A 17,604-nucleotide genomic window follows, 5' to 3' on the forward strand; every position below is an offset into this window, starting at 1 on the left:
CTACAACACCAGTTTCTAATCTTAATTTTGCAGAGATTGATCAATGAATATGAATATCCTTTACCTACAGACATTGCCACCTACAGGCATTGCTAACTTAAAACTGGTTTGTCACACAACATCCAATTGCAAAATCAGCATCAAAACTGGAAATGTGAGTTGCATAATATACAACAATTAAACTCAGAAGTCACAGGGGGAAAAGGAATTATAACCTTGCACAGCACATGACTTTTGGTTCTATTTCAGTATTTGCTTTTCTCCTACTGGCCCTATCTCCCCCTTCAAGTTCAAGGTATCTATATGTCCAGGATGTTTTTAAACTGGATTGCTTGTCAAAATGTGTATTATGAAAAACTTCACTCAAAAAACATCCTTTACCACACCCATTTCTGTAATAAGCATACACCCACATATACAGTATTAAAACATGTAAAGTGTTCAGACTGTTTAGACTATCACTTTATCCTGAATAAAAATATAGTGACACATTTTTCAATCCATAACCTTAATTATTTTAAACTTCAGATCAAATAATTTTTAAATTCAAAGTCAGCTACGAACAAGTCAATGGGATAACAAACAATGAAGATACAAAAATAAACTTGCAATAAACTTTCCGTTAATCAAAACAGTTAAACAGTCCATGCCTCCTCATAGAAGACCAACAAAAAGGAAAAACAATAATTTGCAAATTTTCTAAAAACAGATCTAGAAAACAGGTACTAGATAAGGGAAAAAACTGAAGGTCATCCTGAGTACAAGGGGAATCACCATTGCTAGACTAAAGAGAAAGGGGGAACCTAAGACTTAAAAAAAAAGATTAGGTAAAGAAAGTTAGGTTTAACTGATTTCTATTCAACCTTCAAACACATGGTTTTGGAAGAACATCTAAAAGTTATCAGTGATGCTTACTTACAATTTCAACTTTTAGCATTCAGATTCCATTTTTTCCTATCTAATGCAGCCTCATGAAATGTACTCCTATACATTTGTAATCAGAAGTGAGGGCTCACTGAGTTTAATAGAAGTTACTTCCAGAGAAGTGTGCACAGGAATGTAGCATCAGTGGAATAGGTGAGATTTGACATTTCACTGTGTAGAATTCAGGGAGTTGAAAGGGCAAGGAAGAACAGTGAAACAAAGATTGTGCCTCTGTAGGAATCCCTCTCAGTCCTATTAAGTCTGACTTGATATTACACATAGTAACACTTGAGATTTAATATAAATGAGATGTTTGCAAGTAAGCTTCTATCAAAAGTCTTCCTCCAAGCATAGGCTTTTGCAAATTTTTTATCTGTACATTATTGGGAGAAACTGTGAGAAGCACCCAAATATGGCCTTTATGGTGGTTTCTACCCAAGCATCACACTATACAACTATCAGAACACCTGATAAATTACAAGATTACATTCTACAAGTCAGACATGCAATATACTAACAAAATGACCTGGATTGTCAGTGTGAACTTCCATTAACTTTGTATGAATGACGATGCAGCATAACACAATACCAAGCATGTCTACTAAGAAGTCCAACTGAGTATATTGCATTTTGTTTCCAGATAACTAGGCACAGGATTGCTGTCTAAATAATTTTAAGGATGCACAAGGGTGGCAAACTGCAAACCAAGTATCACAGCAACTTTAAAAAAAAGCGTAGAGCCCAAGCTTTAAACAAAATATTGACTTTGCATTATCATATAATAAATTCTGAAACATGGCACAAAATGCAAACTACGTAGCAACACTTAGTCCCATGCAGCATATTCAAATCATTTCAGAATACAATCTTATGCATGTTTACACAGAAAAACCTCCTGCAACTCCCAGCATTCACCAGACAGACAGCCAGCCAGCCATGCATCTTCATATACATTATCTCAATAATCTACTACAAACATTATTAGAAGTAGGCCAACACTTCTATGTACTCCATAATGATTAAGCATTAAGTGAGAATTCCACAGACAATTTAAAGTATATCATTAAAGTTATGAGCTTGACAAACGTTAGGACAGGAAATTATCAAATTTTAGCAAATACCTCATTGAACAATGCTCAGAAATAGAAATGTGAAGAAACCAGCATAATATTACACAATGCCAAGCCCTTTATTCTTTGCTTAAGCCAACTGTTTGTAAAGACATATTTCACTTTTCTGAAATACACAGAGCTGCTTCCCTAGAAATAATTTCCCCTGAATGTAACAGGACTTGTTTCCAAACATGCATCAGATTGTTCTGAAGTGTCATAAGACACAAACAACAGCCAAGTTAGCACATTTAATAGTTAGACCCAAGCAGCCATTCCCTTGTTAATAGACAAAGTCCAAACCAGCAAAAGCAAGGTCTCCCCCTCCCACCCACTTAAAACTAGGCCTTCCCGAGCTGTTCGCCACAAGTTCTACAACACGAATTCACGGACATGGGCGTCTCTGGAACCCATTTTTCCGACAAGCAAAAAGGACAAAGCTACGAGTGTAAAAACAAAGCTTTACCGAAAAAGATCAGGGCAGTCTTCCCTGTTGCCTCGGTATTCGCACATAGTTCCCGGCTCCTAGTCTGACAGGAATACCAAACCATACCCTCACACAGAGACTCTCGCCCACCTCCTCCACGAAAACGGTTGCGCGATCAGAGAGAGCTCGAGGGAGGAAGAAGGTAGAGACGGAGGGAACGAGCCCCTTTCCCCAGCCCCCTCCCCACGCCCCCCACCCGGCAACGACGTGAGGCAAAACCACCTGAGAGGAAAATTAAGGTCACGCTCCGACTCGGCAGCGAGATTTATAACAAAAATAAGATGACGACGACAGGAGAGATGCGTGAAGTGAAAACCCTGGTCAGCGCGAGCAACTCACCCCCTCCGCAAGGGAGAACGGGCGAGTTCTCCTTCAGCTCTCGCCCACTCCTCCTGGGCGGCGGGGGTGGGAGAGCATTAAAGGACGGGCGGGTAAGGCAAGACACCCCCCCACTCCTCTAGGCTCGTCCCTCAGGTCGCCCCTCAGCGGCGGGTCCATCCCGAGTGGGGGAAGGGAAGCCGTCCCCGGCAGACGCACTCGCAGATCTCTTCTCGACCGTCTTTCTCCTCACTCTCCCCCAACCCCCCAGTTGTCAGCTTAAAGGGGGCAGGGCCAGTTGCTCACCTGGCAGAAGCGGTAACAATAATACTGGCTGCTCAGAGCAGGAGACAAGCCGGCGGGAAGTCGCGGCGCCGCTATGGCCTCGAGTTCCTCGCCGAGCCTCTCCGACTCCTGATCGCTCTCGTCTTCCGCCATGCTGCTCCGGCCGCCCTGCGCGTACCGAGCTCCAGCTCTCTCCCCCGCCCCGATCGCCCGGATAGCCCACCCCTCCACTCGCGTTCCTCAGTTCCGGCACCACCCCATCACACGCTCGTATTGGTGAGTTCGCATGCCAATCAACTGCTGAGCCCTCACCCTCCAGCCCTCCCAACATCTTCATTTCAACAGTGCTTCTGCTCTCTCGTATCCGATTGGAAAATGCCGTTCCCCATTCGTCGCTAAACTTTCAGAGTCACTTTTTGATTGGTAAGAAATCGGATCGATCAAAATCAGTAAGCCACGCCCCTGTTTTGCCGATTGGACTCACATTTCATCCTTCAAAGTAAACATCTCCGCCTTCTCCTTGTGAGAGGGTCGCCGCTTCCAGACGACTTCCGTCCTTTCTCCTCAGCGACTGGTGAAAGCCTTTGTCACTCTCCTCACTATCAGCCACAGAGAATGGCGCTCGCTTTTCGTCCCCTCTCACGAGTCCTCTCGCTCTTACCAACGCCTTGATTGGCGATGGTGTTGCTACAGCCGACGTCCCGCCTTCCTTGACGAGCCGGAGGGAGGAAACAACTCCGTTCAGCCATCCTTCCCCCCCGCCCCCTCGGTCCGTCTGTCTGGCAGGCGGCTCCGCCGAGTCTGCTCCGCGCCGTCGCGGAGCCTGGCGGGTGAAGCGCGGAGCAGGCCGAAGCTGTGTCCTGGCTGTTGCGGGGGCAGAGCGCTGTGCTGTCCGGAGCTGTAAGGATGAGTCTGGGGAGAAGGGAGAGGTCTCGTCGGGAGCGACAGTAGCACTGCCCTCCTCTTCCTCGCCACCCATGAGCGGGGAGGAAAAGAAGAAGGGCGGAAGCACAACATTAGGCTGTGAGCAAAGCGGCTGGGCAGAGAGTGGCTAAGATGGGGGGCGTTCGAGAAATGGCAGGGACGGGGACATTGAGAGCATTCGCGGGGTGGTGGGAAAAGAGCGTCTGAGGCGCGGGAGGCAGAACTGAAGGAGGGCCTGGCAGGGAGGCGACTTGAGGACACGCATTGCCGCTCACTCTTCGTGCGTGCCTGTGTGTTTGTTTATTTGAAATCTTGCATCCCGCTCTTCTGAATCAGAGAAAGCTCCTGAAGGGGCTTACGTGTAATCAGTAAACAGTACAGTCCCTGCCCACAGGCTTACCACCTGAGAAGACTCAACCCACATGGAAAAAGGAATTTTGGGGTGGGGGTTGATTCGTCTCGTAGGGCTGGTGGATTGGCCCTATCTCCCCCCCCCCCCCATCTTCCTCAGCACAGCTTGCTGGAATGGCTGCTGGTGATGACAGTTGCGGGAGTAGGAGCCTTCATGGGGGTAGTTTTCAGCAGGGTTGGTTATAATGGTCCCTTTTCTTTGCCTCAGAGCAACCTATATAGAGGTGCATAAAGTGTAAATGGATTATCTGGTGAAGAAACCTTTCCCTGAAAATTATGAGGTTACCCAGTTGGAGAAATATAAATTTCTTTTAAGGGTTGACCAAGAAACTGTTGATGCTGGGAAGGGAAAGTGAGTTTGGCACACGCTTACAGAAATGTGCATGTTTCCTTGAAGTGGGTGGTGTGAAGAATCTATGAATCTGAGAATGTTCAGATTATGTGCTAACCTACATCACAGTTTGGAAAGCAATCTTGTGGTCCCTGTGAAAGTGTCATTAAACCCTTCTAAGATCAGGGACAATGCTTTGATCTTAGAAGGGGGAAGAGATCCAGCCTCAGCTCCCCTTGCAGGCAGCTGCCTCTCTGATTTTGGAAACTTAACCTCTGAGAGGAGAAAAAGTGGATGTCCCAGTGGGTGCAGAGGGAGAGAAGACCTGACAAGTTGCAGAAGTTATTCTGAGCCTCTTCAGGGCCTTTTCCCTTCCCCTCTGAAACACACTCACCAAACAGGCAAAAAATGTGCACAGTGAGTAGATGATATTGTGCCTGCCGTTCTTCCTGTCCTGCACTGAATGTTTGGACACATCTTGATTTGGGGGCATCCATTCACCAAGGATGCAATTGATAGTTCAACAGTGCAGTCTTAGGGGCATTTTTGGTGCAGCATATTCCTAGGTAAGGATGCACAGGATTGTAGACTCAGTTAAACACAGTGGAACTAACTTTCGAGAAAACATAAGTTAGACCTAGGCAGCAACTTGTTATGCACATACCACAGTATAAGTTGCAATACGGGACTCATTTCTGAGTAAAAATGCAGACAGTTGCACTAGAACTGTCCCATTCTTGCAATAGTTTGTGATAATATTTTATTCTTACAGCATCTGTCTGAGGTAGGATAGTCAAGAATACAAGTGATTTGTTCAAGGCTGTCCTTTATTAAATGATTCCCCCACACAGTATTACTTCATTCTGTGTTAAACATGCAATAGTACTATATTGTATTATTTGGTTTTAAGTTTGTTTTGTGACCCTGCCGGAAAGCTGTTGAATTGTATAGAAATGTAATAAATGATTTCATAACACAGAAGCCTAAATATTACCATGGATCAGGCTTTCCACTTAGTAAGCCATCATTAAACACAAATTCTGCACTTTCCAAAAAGCTTATAGTTCTCATAATTATAGAGAAAATAGGAAAATGTGTGAATTCTTTTGTACTTCTTCAAACTAAAAATAATTCCTTTCATTTGAAATTTCACTCTCTTAGGTGGTAAAGCAAAGGTTGGTGTGAAAGAAAAAAGTTGAATCTACACAATTCCTTGTGGTTTTATCTAATAACTACAACAGTGCAGTGCCTCATTGTAGCTCATATTTTTCCCCATAAACTGCCATGTGGAAAGCAAAAATCCAGCATCTTGTAGCAACCCCATAGCACAAAAAATATAAAGCCATTGCATGCATCATCAGATGACCTCCTAGTTTTAATAGGCAGACAACCTAAATCTACTGTCTAGTCACAATTCGTATCTGTACCTACAGACTACAACATAAAAAAGACTTGAGTAAAAAATTTTTCAGCTGGGATGCAAGGTTCAGCCACAGAATATAAAAATGAGCTTTAGACTACAGACAGACTGGTCTGCCCTCACTGTTGGATAACCGTAGTGTTATCTGGGAACTCGACAGAGCTTCCAAATCCAAAAATACGGTTTTCAGGAGATATGATGGGATATTAATAGACCAAATCAGGAGAGAAGTGCCTTGGTGAAGAAGAGTGTGGATAAGGATATTCTATGATTCTGCTTCAGATCCAGGAACAGGTGCCATGCCATGTTGTAGAAATGCAGGATAAAAATGATTAGACAGGTTCCTTGCTAGTTAACTTAAGGCACAATCCTGTGCATATTTAGATAGAAAAAAGTCTAGCATGGCCAGCTGGGGAATGCTGGGAATTGTAGGATTCTATCAAGAAAGCATACGATTGTGCCTCTGTCTACTTCTTGCTTTTGGGAAGTGGGGGCATCACATCTATCCAAGGCCATCTGGCCAGTTAGGTTAAACATATCAGGTACACAATCATACCCTCTGGATTAGTTCATTCAGAATAATTACCCAGTTTGGTACTAACACAGATTCAAGTTCCCATTTTGCCCACAAGCATACATTATTATGTTTTAACATGGTGTATTTTATTGTATTTTTAATGTGCTGTGGTAAACTGCCCAGAGAACTTTGGCTGTTGGGCAAAATGGAGATAAATAAATTAATTAAAAGACTTGAAATAATTCTTTGCAGCCGCTGTTATTATCAAAGCATAATTTAAGTGCATTGAGGGACACATGATTCTGAGTAGCCGTACTAAGAACATGCACTGGTAACGTGGTGATCTCTGTCTGCTGCTGCTGTGCTTATATGGAAGGGAGAGAGAGGTTGAAAGAGTTCGCATACAGCAAGAGTATTCTCTCTCTGATCCACAGCATGATCCTTTACTCTCTGTCAATTTTTGTAAAATGTGTGTAAATTTTTTTGGTGGGAAATTCTTCATCTGCTGTTAGAGCAGTGTTGCTCCTCTTCAGGTATTTCACCTTTCCCCTTACTCTGTATTGATGACTTTACATATTGAGCAAATGCTCCAAACAGATGACTGGTAATTTGGGTGTTCTTTATATATGAAGTTCCAGGAGGTAATGTATGTAGTGGGACTCACAGAGGCAATGCCAACTAAGTCCTTGGGGCAATGTGTCTTAGAAGACTAATAACTCAGGGTTTGCCAAAGAAGGCATGTTGCTGACATCTCCAGATAGACATATACAGGGATGAAAGTAGTGCTGTTAAACAAGTCCTACTTTTATGGATGCTAACGTGTTAAATATACCAGGAATTAACCCATGGAGTGTTTTCAATGTGCAAGTTGTTGGATCAAGTGATAGGTAGATGATGTTCAAATAGATGCCATTATTCCTGTATGATTCACAAATATGGCAAGGTGGATCACACCTAAAAAGGATGGTGATCAAGAACAGCTGGCTAATACAACAGTGGAATTATGAGTATGAGACATCTATCAAAATGTTTGAATGGTTTGAACCACACGAAGATCCAAAAACACTAGAAGTTTATGGATAGAATACGTGGGGTGAAGTATTTCTTGAATCACTATTGTGCCTTTTGTACACAAGTTAAATTACCCAGGCTTGTGAACCTGAGATAAGGAAAATTTATCCCTCTGCTACCTGCAGCACAGCACAGTAGACATAGAAGTGCTTTAAAGTGCAATCGTAAGCATGGCTGGACAGAAAAAAGCCCTCCAACTCCCAGCTTTCCTCAGCAAGACATGATTCCTGGGCTTAGGATCACACCATAATGCACTTTAAGTATGGTCTTTAAAGCACAATTAACCCTCAAGTGTGCCAGTTTTTAATGGTAGATTGAAGATTCTTTTAATTACACAAACATTTGCCTCCTAACATGTTGGTTTGGGTGCTCGTAGGTTGGGGTTTTACTGTTGTGTATTTTAATTGTAAAAGTATATTGTATGGTTATGTTATTGGTATTGGTTTTATTTTACATTTAAGTTACTATGTACTGTTTTTGAAAGAATAGGGTTTTGAAAGAATTTTAAATAGGTAAATCTACATAAATTTTGGAGAGATGTTAAGCAGAACACTAATATTAAGCAGAATACTCAAGCAAATTCTCCAGTAGTACTCTTGGCAAACCAGGTCAAAACAGGTATCATTTCCCCACTTGCTTCCTTTTCCTTTTAATATAACTGCCTGAGAAACATTTGGAAATTTCCCTTTCTACTCATGTGTAGCAAGTAAGATTTGTACATCTGCTAATGTTGGAGTCAGAATACGACAGTAGGGGTCATACTTCATTGCTCAAAAACCATATGCAGCAGGACCCCCATATCCGCACAAATTGGTTGCAAGCCCCCTAGCATATGCCTGAAACTGTGGATAATAACAAGCACTATACTATACTACAGTGATGGCGAACCTTTTAGAGACTGAGTGCCCAAACTGCAACCCAAAACCCACTTATTTATCACAAAGTGCCAACACTGCAATAAAACCTGAATACTGTGGTTTTAGTTTAGAAAAAACAACTCACAGCCAGTCCAAGAAAATATATGTATATACCCTTGGCAGCACAGTGACCATGCAGAAGCTCTGATGATTCGTGGCTAATGAGTTGTGGCTCGTGACATCATTGCCTGGCACCACTACTTTCTGAGCATGCGCATGGCCCCTAGGTGCGCTGTTATCCGATGCTCGGCTGCTGGGGTGATGCAGGGGCAACTTGGCTCGCAAGCTGACAGAGGGCTCTGCGTGCCCGCTGTGGCATGCATGCCATAGGTTCACCACCACTGCTATACTATATATACATTTATTTTTTCACAATTTCTTTTGCTCTTACCTCAGCATGCAATTTTTTTCTTTTCCTTATTAAATCAAGAATTTTCGCTTATAGGAAGCACTTTACAACTTCTCTCTGGCACTTTACAAATTCTCTTTCAGGCTTAGGTCAGCAGTGGTTAATTGGAAACATGGTAGTTGAACCAGTGGATATGGGGGTCTTGTACTATATTGGTCCCCTTTAGTTGGGTTTGTATTTTTTTTTATCAAACTTTACAAAAAGCAGTATCATTTTATTCATTCTCCCAGTACAGTATGTATTGTTTCATTAGCCCAATAAAATCAATTCAGTAAAATGTTTAGCAATGCTTTTGATGCTACAATGTTATTTCCAGGAGCTTTGAAAATCATCATCATCGTCATCAAGTCAAAATTAGGAACAACCCAGAAATAACTTAAAGGAGAACCCTATGCATCCTTGGGGGGGAAATGTCCTACAACTCCCAGCATTCTCCAGCCAACATGGCTGGCTGAGGAACCTTGCAAGTTGTAGGTCTTTTTTTTGTTTTTGTTTCTGGGGTTTCTTTGGTCAGTCATTCTTACAATAATGCACTTATGCTAGATCATTTTGAGGTGTGCTATGAAGATTACTGAGTAATTTTTGGTTACTCAGAAGCAAATTGCATGTATTGGTGCTTACTCTAAAGTAATGTGCATGTAATCATAGCTGTTTAAGAAGTACTTGCTTCTGAGTAAGCTTGTATAGAATTTTGTATTTGTTAAATCAGTAATGGCTGTGATAACAGAAATGCAGGCATACACTTGCATGATCAGTCATAATTTGTATCTTGCAATATTTTTCACATGACTAATACTGAAGAAGTGTGCATCTGCTTAAGAGCACTACTGGTTTTTCAAAACTAACAGAAAGTTGGTTGGGTATTTGGCTCTGTCTGAAGCACATCTAAATGCTGTCTTATATATGTTGACTTAAGGCTGAATTTTGGTCCAGCTGCAGCAAAGATACCTATCTTAACACTTAACTGAATGTAACAGTGCAGTAGAAGAACTAATGCTTTGTCTTTGTCAGCAATAGCTATGCTTTTCCTCAGAAGAGTTATCATTGTGAAACAATCCTACAGTTTACTCAGTTTTAGGGTAAAAGCAGATAAGATAGCCGCAGGTTATCTATGTTTTTAAGATGTATTTATTCTAATCATATAGAAAATGGGGAGGGAATTACTGAATCCTGCCCACCCCATCTGATGATTTATTTCTCTGTAGTCTGTTGTTTTTGCTTCTCCCCCAACTAGGCTCCACATCCAGAGAACAGAGGAAAGTGCCTGGGGTAGTGGATTCCAGGAAAATAAGCAGAGGACAAGCATTAGTTCAGACTTTTACTCCTGAGGACAGATTTGTTTTAGCCCTAGCCTTTGTAAACCACCTAGAGAGCTTTGGTTATTGGGTGGTACAGATGTGTAGTTGATAAATTAATAAATTCTGCTTTATACATGAACTGGTTTAAAAATAGATGTCTGCTGTCATGTCTAGTAAAGTCCTGTGTGTTCTAAACTCACAGGAAGTGTCAACTGTTGGCAGAAAATACTTAAACAGTTCAAATGTTCAAAAGTGCAGTGAAATGTCCTTTCTCAACTGCAAATGGGAACAAGAACTAAGTTTCTGAGTTCTAATTCTCTGAAAGCCTTGCTATAGCAAACCTGGGTCAAATATCTAGACGTAGGACTCCAAACAGAGCAATGACAAGCACTTGCTCAAAGGACCGCAGTTAGAATTTATAACTGCAGCTACAAATAATTAACATGTGTCATATTCTTAATCAAGATAACTGCATATCACTGTACACTATGGAATATTTATTAGAAATATGTATTAGTTTGGGAAGATCTTGATCTTTGGATTAGGTAATGAAAGGTAGCAATCAAAATGAATGTGTGTGTTTTTAATATTTCCTTTCTTTTTTATCCTTCCCATCATTCTGTATTTTTCATGTGGTATCACCCAAATTTGTTTGTATAGGATAGAAACAAAGGTTGCAACCCAATACAGTTAAACTGCTGTCTGTGAGGCTTAAGTTTGTTTGGTTTTTAACTCAGAAAAACTAGGTTTCAACAAGAGCCCATGAGCCATGTGTGTCTAGTGTGCCATGTATTGCTCACACATGACTCTTTCTAATCAAAGAATGGGATGGAGTCACTGTTGTGTGAAGTGGAGCTCTGTGAACTGACTGATTATGTAGATGGAGGAGAGGAGATAATTTTTGATAATCTCCCCACCCAGCCACCCCTGGTAGCCACCTACATTCCTAGAAATCTGCTCTGGAGGTTTTCTAGAATAGCATAGGCATAGGGACACTGTAAAAACTGCTACTCTGGCCTCTTCCAGTAAGATGCTTTGCTTGATTTTGCTCCTTTCAAATGCTGTGGTGTGGTATACAAGTCTTGTGATAAACAATTTGTTTTGCCTGCAGAACTATGTAGCATATTTTGTTGTGTTCTGTGTTACGTAATTAGTTGGTATGTATATTATCAGGACATTTGGTGTAGGAACATAATTTATTTTGTGGTTACTTAACTATATATTTGAGACTACAGAGTGAATGTGAATGTAAGTTTAACACATCTCTCACTTTCTTTTAAAAGAAGACGGCAATGGAGCGATTTGATGTGAAGCCACCTCCCTCCCGGAGTCGTTCTAAGACGGCTTTGTATGTGACTCCTCAGGATCGTGTAACAGAGTTTGGCAGCGAACTGTATGAAGATGGGGGGAAACTGTATTGCACTTTCTGCAATGTAGTCTTGAATCATGTCCGCAAATCTGCAATCAATGATCATCTCAAATCCAAAACTCACACTAAACGCAAGGGGGAGTTTGAAGAGCAAAGTGTCAGGAAGAAGCCACGGACTCTGACTGCCTCTCTGCAGTGCAACAGTACAGCCCAGACAGAGAAGCCTGGTGTCATTCAGGACTTTGTAAAAATGTTTCTGGAAGCTAGCATTCCCCTTGAAAAGGCTGACCATCCAGCTGTACGTGCTTTCCTCTCTCGCCATGTGAAGAATGGGAACTCCATACCTAAGGCAGATCAGCTAAGGAAAGCTTACTTGCCTGATGGGTTTACCCATCAGCTTATCAAGTCAGAAGACCACTGAGAAGGCTACTTGGTTCTAAGTGTGGAGTATTACAGTTGCATAGCAGTGATGTGGTTTATTTTTCTATTCATGCACATGCAATGTTATGTAATGGTTTTTGTATTGTACAATGACAATCTATTGCAGAATGCAACCATGTACAACAAACAGTGGCTGATTCAAGTATTAGAGGAGTTTGTATCTAAAAGTTGTTGAACTCCTGGGGGTGGGGAGATGGCAGGAAGGTGCCACATTGCTGAATTGCTAAATATTGCCCAGTGCTAAAAGAATACTCTAGAATACTTTCTCTGAATCCTTTTCATCCCACATTACCTGATACCTGGTATCAGGTAAATGAACAAACAAGTATGGTCAGACCCAAGGGTCTAATTTCTGGCTTTAATCTTAAATATGTATGCATATATATCCTATTTATTAGGCCTGAATCCTTGGTATAAATTTATTTCCAGTGTACTTATGTATGCTAATGTAATCCTACAAGTTTAATTTCCAGTGAAGATGTCATAGTTCTGCTGGTGCAGACAATTATCCTGAACCCACTTTCTACCTGATTCTATGTAATTTATTTTCTTTTAGGCAATTTTCTTTTAATTACTGGCTGGATGCACAAACCTTACCCAGCTAGTTGGGCACGTGGGTAGGTCAAGAATGCAGATGTATTTCCCAGTGAAAGCAAAGTGTAGCATCTGCATTTGGATGCTCATTCCAGTCAGCCTTCCATGAATACCACTAATTCCTGAAAACAAGAATATTTGAGATACTTCATGGATATAAAGAAAAAGCATATACATATCCCTAACAATACTATAGTTCTTCAGAGAAAATTTGCAGGACTCCCAAGAGCAAAATTATACACTTATTTGTCTATAGATGGCGTTGCTTTGCAAATAATGCTTCATTTGAGAGGGGTTTTGTTGAACATGGCATTTCTATTTCTTCTTAAGTTCAACTTCAAAGCTGTCTCAGGTAACTGGATTTTTTAATCTATTTGAATAGCTAATGTTCTTGAATTCTGCTCAGTTTGAGCCTATGTAATATGATTTCCTAGAGTGAAACAGAATTACTGGTACCTTTTGGTTCAATATATATTCCCTTTTCTTGTTTGAAAATCTTTCCCAGGAGAACAAGTTTCTTGGGAATATTTAATTCCCAATTAATTCCCTGATTAATATATTATTGGGTCATCATCCTAAAAATGCTTGGCTTTTTTCCTCTTTTTTTAAAAGCCCCACATTTCCCTACATTCTGGGAATGTTGAGAGTTGTAAAAAAAAAAAAAAAAAAAACAATCTGGCTAAACATTATGGGATTGTGCCCTTAACCCATTCACTATCAGCAATGCATGATCCTTTCAAAGTTAAGCCCAGTTGGGTCTCATTGATTTGAATGCTAGAATTAAGCATTACTATAAGTTGTCCTTGTTGAAATAGGCTAGAACATGTCCCTGATGTTTTACATTTTTAATAGAAGTGGAAGGGAAGTTGGATAGCATTCCACTTCTGGCCAATAATTCTGATAATACACAGCCCAATCAAGTGGAGAGAAAAGAATGGGGAACTTCTACAGAAGTAAGACCTCATGGATTAGATCATGGATTTATTGCTTTTCCAATACACATTTCTTTCTTCTGAGTAAAACTGCAGAGTAGGCAATTTAAGGAAAATGACTATTTTTTCTTTATGTTAGGATGCCATAGTTTTTGAATAGGCTTATAGTAAGGTTTGGCATTGGTGAACACCATCCTGAACCTGGAGTTGGCTTGGCTTACTAAAAACTGTATTTTTCACCTTTAAAACATCTTTAGCTCTCACTTTGTATGGAAATATGTAAGCAACATTTTTGTAGGGTTTGGTTCATGATTTAGTAATATTTACTTTTGACCCATTTGTGTCATGACCATTTCCCGCTAGTTTCAACAGGTCTCCTCTAAGTCTGGAGCTAACCCATTGTTTCCAGAGATTAGGGAAGGAACATTTGGGTCCTCTCCCTTCCCTGAATGTGTCTTTCCCCCTTTCTTTCCTTTTGTCCTTGCAGTTCTTATGAGTCTATGCTGAATTTCGCATAGCTATTCATCTATAGCTTTGAGCTTGTTTTTTTCTTCTTTGCCTGAACATTGTTAGTTCTGAGCTTAATTACTTGTAGCTGGACAAAGGATCACTTAGTAATTACTTTTTGAGCAAAATATAGCTATTAGCACACAGCAAGCATATTCAGGACTTGCCACACATTAGTTTTCAAACACTGAAATGCACCACTCCTGTGCAATATTATTTTTAAACTATTGTGGGTTGCTATATTGGGTTTGCAGCTATGAGTGGCACATCTGTTTCATTGGCAAACATGCCAATGTAAAGTTTTAAGCTTACGCGAGTGCCTCTATCTTAACTTTCAAGAAAGCGTATAATAACTTACTATTAGACAAATATGACATTCTTTCTAAAGAGCTAGCATCTAAAAAGTACTGTTTTTTTCTGCAGACACCCTTTTTTTTAAAAAAAACCTTATTCAACTATCTGCCTTTGTTGATAGAAATGGGTAGAGCAAGTGGTTAGTTCCCTAAAAACCTGAGATTTAATCTTTATAGTTATTTTTGTTTATCTGCTAACTCTTGTGTGTTAGTTTAAATAGGAGACCATAATGCAGTGCCATCAATACATATGTACTACCTGTCTTCCCCATTCATAAGCTTGTTCTATATGATGTCTAGTAATAGAGTGGGTGCCCTCTGTGTAAGGCAATGGGAAATGCATGTGATGTATTTCATGGGGTTATTTCCGTGTATGCCTTTGCTACTTGCATTCAAAGGGCAGCTTCACATGGTAACAAGGACACACTAACAGAAGGCATGTGTGTGACTGAACATTTTCTTTTCATATTTTCCGTTAATGTGCAGAGTAGTGATTCTTGTGGTGACCTCTGTGCCTGAAGATTGCACATCGTACCACAAAAGCATAGCGTGTTACTGCTTAGCACATTGTAAGTGTGAAAAGACTAAAAGCATGCATAACTGAGCTGCCTAGGAGAAAGGAAGCTGCAAAGTGATACCATTGAACTAGGTATTGGTATAAATCATGAAAAGAAGCAATGTCTGTGAACAATAGTTGATATTTTTTTTAAAAAATCATTGTTTGGACTGTACAGAATTGAATAGTTGTTGAAAGCCAGACTTTCTAAAGTATACAGTGGATCATTTAATTTAACTTGCTTTATTATTTCATTCGTGCATGTAATGTTAGCACTGAAATAAATAAGTAGATGCATAAGTAGATGCTACTTAGCTAAAGTAGTAGTATTTCATATTTTACAGATTGGTCTTGTTTAAACATGATTTGGTTTTCAATAACCTGAAAGTAAGACATGTTCAATTATCTGAGACTTGCTTCCCAAGAAAAATACATAGGATTGGTCTTCAGGGATACAGTCCATTGGCAAAGATCAGAATCTTGAAATTCATTATTTTTTCACCATTCTATTGAGCACAAGACTTCTCTACAGAATCTTTCTAAGCCTTATTAGTGTTAACGTTTGACTGTGAGACAGATGAACATCACATTTGATACTGAGAGCATACATTTACTGCAGCAACATTAATCATTGGAAAGATAGGTGTTAACATGTCCTTTTTATGAACTTCTAACTTCCAAATTTTCACCTTTATTGTTATAGGGATTGAAACAATGTTTGACCCAACTAGCCCAGTTTACAACAGAAAGCAAAACTATTTTGTTCCAGCCAGGGAATGTTCTTAAGCTACTCAAAAATTCCTAACACCCAAAGGATTTTTTAAAATTTTGTCTGTTGCACTTAAACTGATTTTTGTATCTCCATGATAACTTTTTTCTTGAGTGAAAAAAGGAACACAACTATAATGTGCTAATGATTACCATTTATTTATAGAGTTACACTTTGTATGAATAACCTTGCTATCCCTTTATACTATTTCATCTTTAAATTTGCTGCTAGGATACTTTTTTGTTGGCTTATGCATGTTACGTATTAATTGTGTTTTTAAAGTTCTGTGTTAACTTTACAAAATAAAGTTTTTAAAATGAGTACTACTTGAAAAATGTCATATTAGAACTGCAAAACAACTGCTCAGCTTGCACTGCATTCCTAGACTAGGACAAGATTTCCATAGCACATAACACTAAGAAAAATGGCAGTGATAATCATGGTCTATTTATTCTTTCCACTAGTTTGTACAGAATAATGTTTTGTATCAGTGTATTCTATTGGAGCAAAAGAAGCTGCTTATGCTGAGCCATTTCATTGGTCCATCTAGCCTAGTGTTGTCAGTGTTGATTGGCAGCAGCTCTTGGGGGTTTCAATAGGATTGCTAGCCCTACCTGGATGTGGCAGGGATTAAAGCTGAGATTTTTGCATGCAGAGCATATGCTCTACCACTGATCTACAGATCCTCTTGTTGCATCTGTTCTTAGCATTATAATGATTCTGTGAACTAAAGTTATGCTTCTGAATGTCAGGAGAAAGTCTCCTAAGTAATTGAGATATAAGGCATGTGGCAAAATTTAGAAGGAAAAATGCATTTGGCTGCACTTCTATCCTGTTCTTCCTGAGTTCAGGAGAGCATACATGGTCATTCTTCCTTCTATAATTGTATTCTTACAGCATTGCAATGAGGTTGGTTAGGTTGCAGCTGAGTGATGGTGACTGGACCACCAGGGTCATTATATGGGCTTTAGTAAGGATCTAAACCCAGTTTTCCCTAGTTCTATTCCCTTAACCATTTCACCATTCTTGGGATGGCATGTGCCAAATCTTGGCAACAAACAAAAAATCAGGGGAGTCTATGGATTTTGCTGAAGCAAAGTAATCTGACAGGAAATAAAACTCTGGAGTACAAAGTATGACGGTTGTATCAGTTTTTTGACCTTATGCTATTAGGTATTAATTAACTCTTATGCAGGTGTTTCATATCATGGTTCATTCATGACATGATGCAAGCCACTAGGAGGTTTGCAGAACTATGTTCTGGATAGCAACTACTCTTCCACAATAGAAAACCTGTCAAAACTTGACTTTACTTTCACTCAGACATCACAGACTTCCTTCTTAAACAATGCGGAGTGTTGGTGACTTCAGTTAAGGTCATCTCTGGAGGATAAGTGTATGTGAGATGTGGCAAGCAATTTGGAAGAGAAAGCATGACCACCTGCCTTGTTTTTGAGCTCCAGAGTGATGAGGAAAGAAGCTACTCTTTAATTCAGAACCTAGTTTACAGAGCAAACTTTAATTTGTTAGGAATACCCAGCATTGCCGCAGAGAGTATCTTTGCCTGCCCAGCCTTCTACTCTGTATTTTTGCTAGATGGCTCTTTACCTGTCTAGCTGGAACATCTTAGAAGGGGAGGGAAGGAGGCTGGAGTGGCTGCAG

The 17,604-nt window shown here is 40.2% G+C and overlaps 2 protein-coding genes across 5 annotated transcripts in view; one reads left to right on the forward strand and one right to left on the reverse strand.

Moving 5' to 3' along the window:
* The window catches only part of ZNF654 (zinc finger protein 654), a 34,059-nt gene extending 30,749 nt beyond the window's left edge, over positions 1–3,310 (reverse strand). For both annotated transcript variants that reach the window (XR_006415827.1, XM_044441494.1), the window contains exon 1: positions 3,145–3,310. Coding sequence is in view for 1 of the 2 variants with exons in the window: in XM_044441494.1 (XP_044297429.1) it covers positions 3,145–3,276 (132 nt within the window). In the remaining variant the exon portion in view is untranslated. The remainder of the gene's footprint in view (positions 1–3,144) is intronic.
* A 446-nt stretch (positions 3,311–3,756) lies between these two features.
* On the forward strand, positions 3,757–16,266 carry CGGBP1 (CGG triplet repeat binding protein 1). 3 transcript variants are annotated; one of them, XM_044442242.1, is made up of 2 exons: positions 3,757–4,023; positions 11,708–16,266. In XM_044442242.1, exon 2 carries the CDS (start codon positions 11,714–11,716, stop codon positions 12,209–12,211), a length of 498 nt encoding a protein of 165 aa, XP_044298177.1. In that variant the 5' UTR covers positions 3,757–4,023; positions 11,708–11,713; the 3' UTR covers positions 12,212–16,266. The 3 variants fall into 3 exon arrangements, with proteins under 3 accessions (XP_044298177.1, XP_044298176.1, XP_044298175.1); XM_044442241.1 differs by having other exon boundaries at positions 3,758–4,146; positions 11,705–16,266; XM_044442240.1 differs by having other exon boundaries at positions 3,759–4,023; positions 11,705–16,266.
* Positions 16,267–17,604: the final 1,338 nt, after the last annotated feature.

The sequence above is a fragment of the Varanus komodoensis genome, unplaced genomic scaffold (assembly GCF_004798865.1).
Source record: "Varanus komodoensis strain SLA01 unplaced genomic scaffold, ASM479886v1 scaffold4, whole genome shotgun sequence".
Classification (NCBI taxonomy): Eukaryota; Metazoa; Chordata; class Lepidosauria; order Squamata; family Varanidae; genus Varanus; species Varanus komodoensis.

Bases quoted from the DNA above. Each gene is read 5' to 3' on its own strand.
- CGGBP1 (XM_044442242.1), top strand. From the start codon at position 11,714: ATGGAGCGATTTGATGTGAAGCCACCTCCCTCCCGGAGTCGTTCTAAG.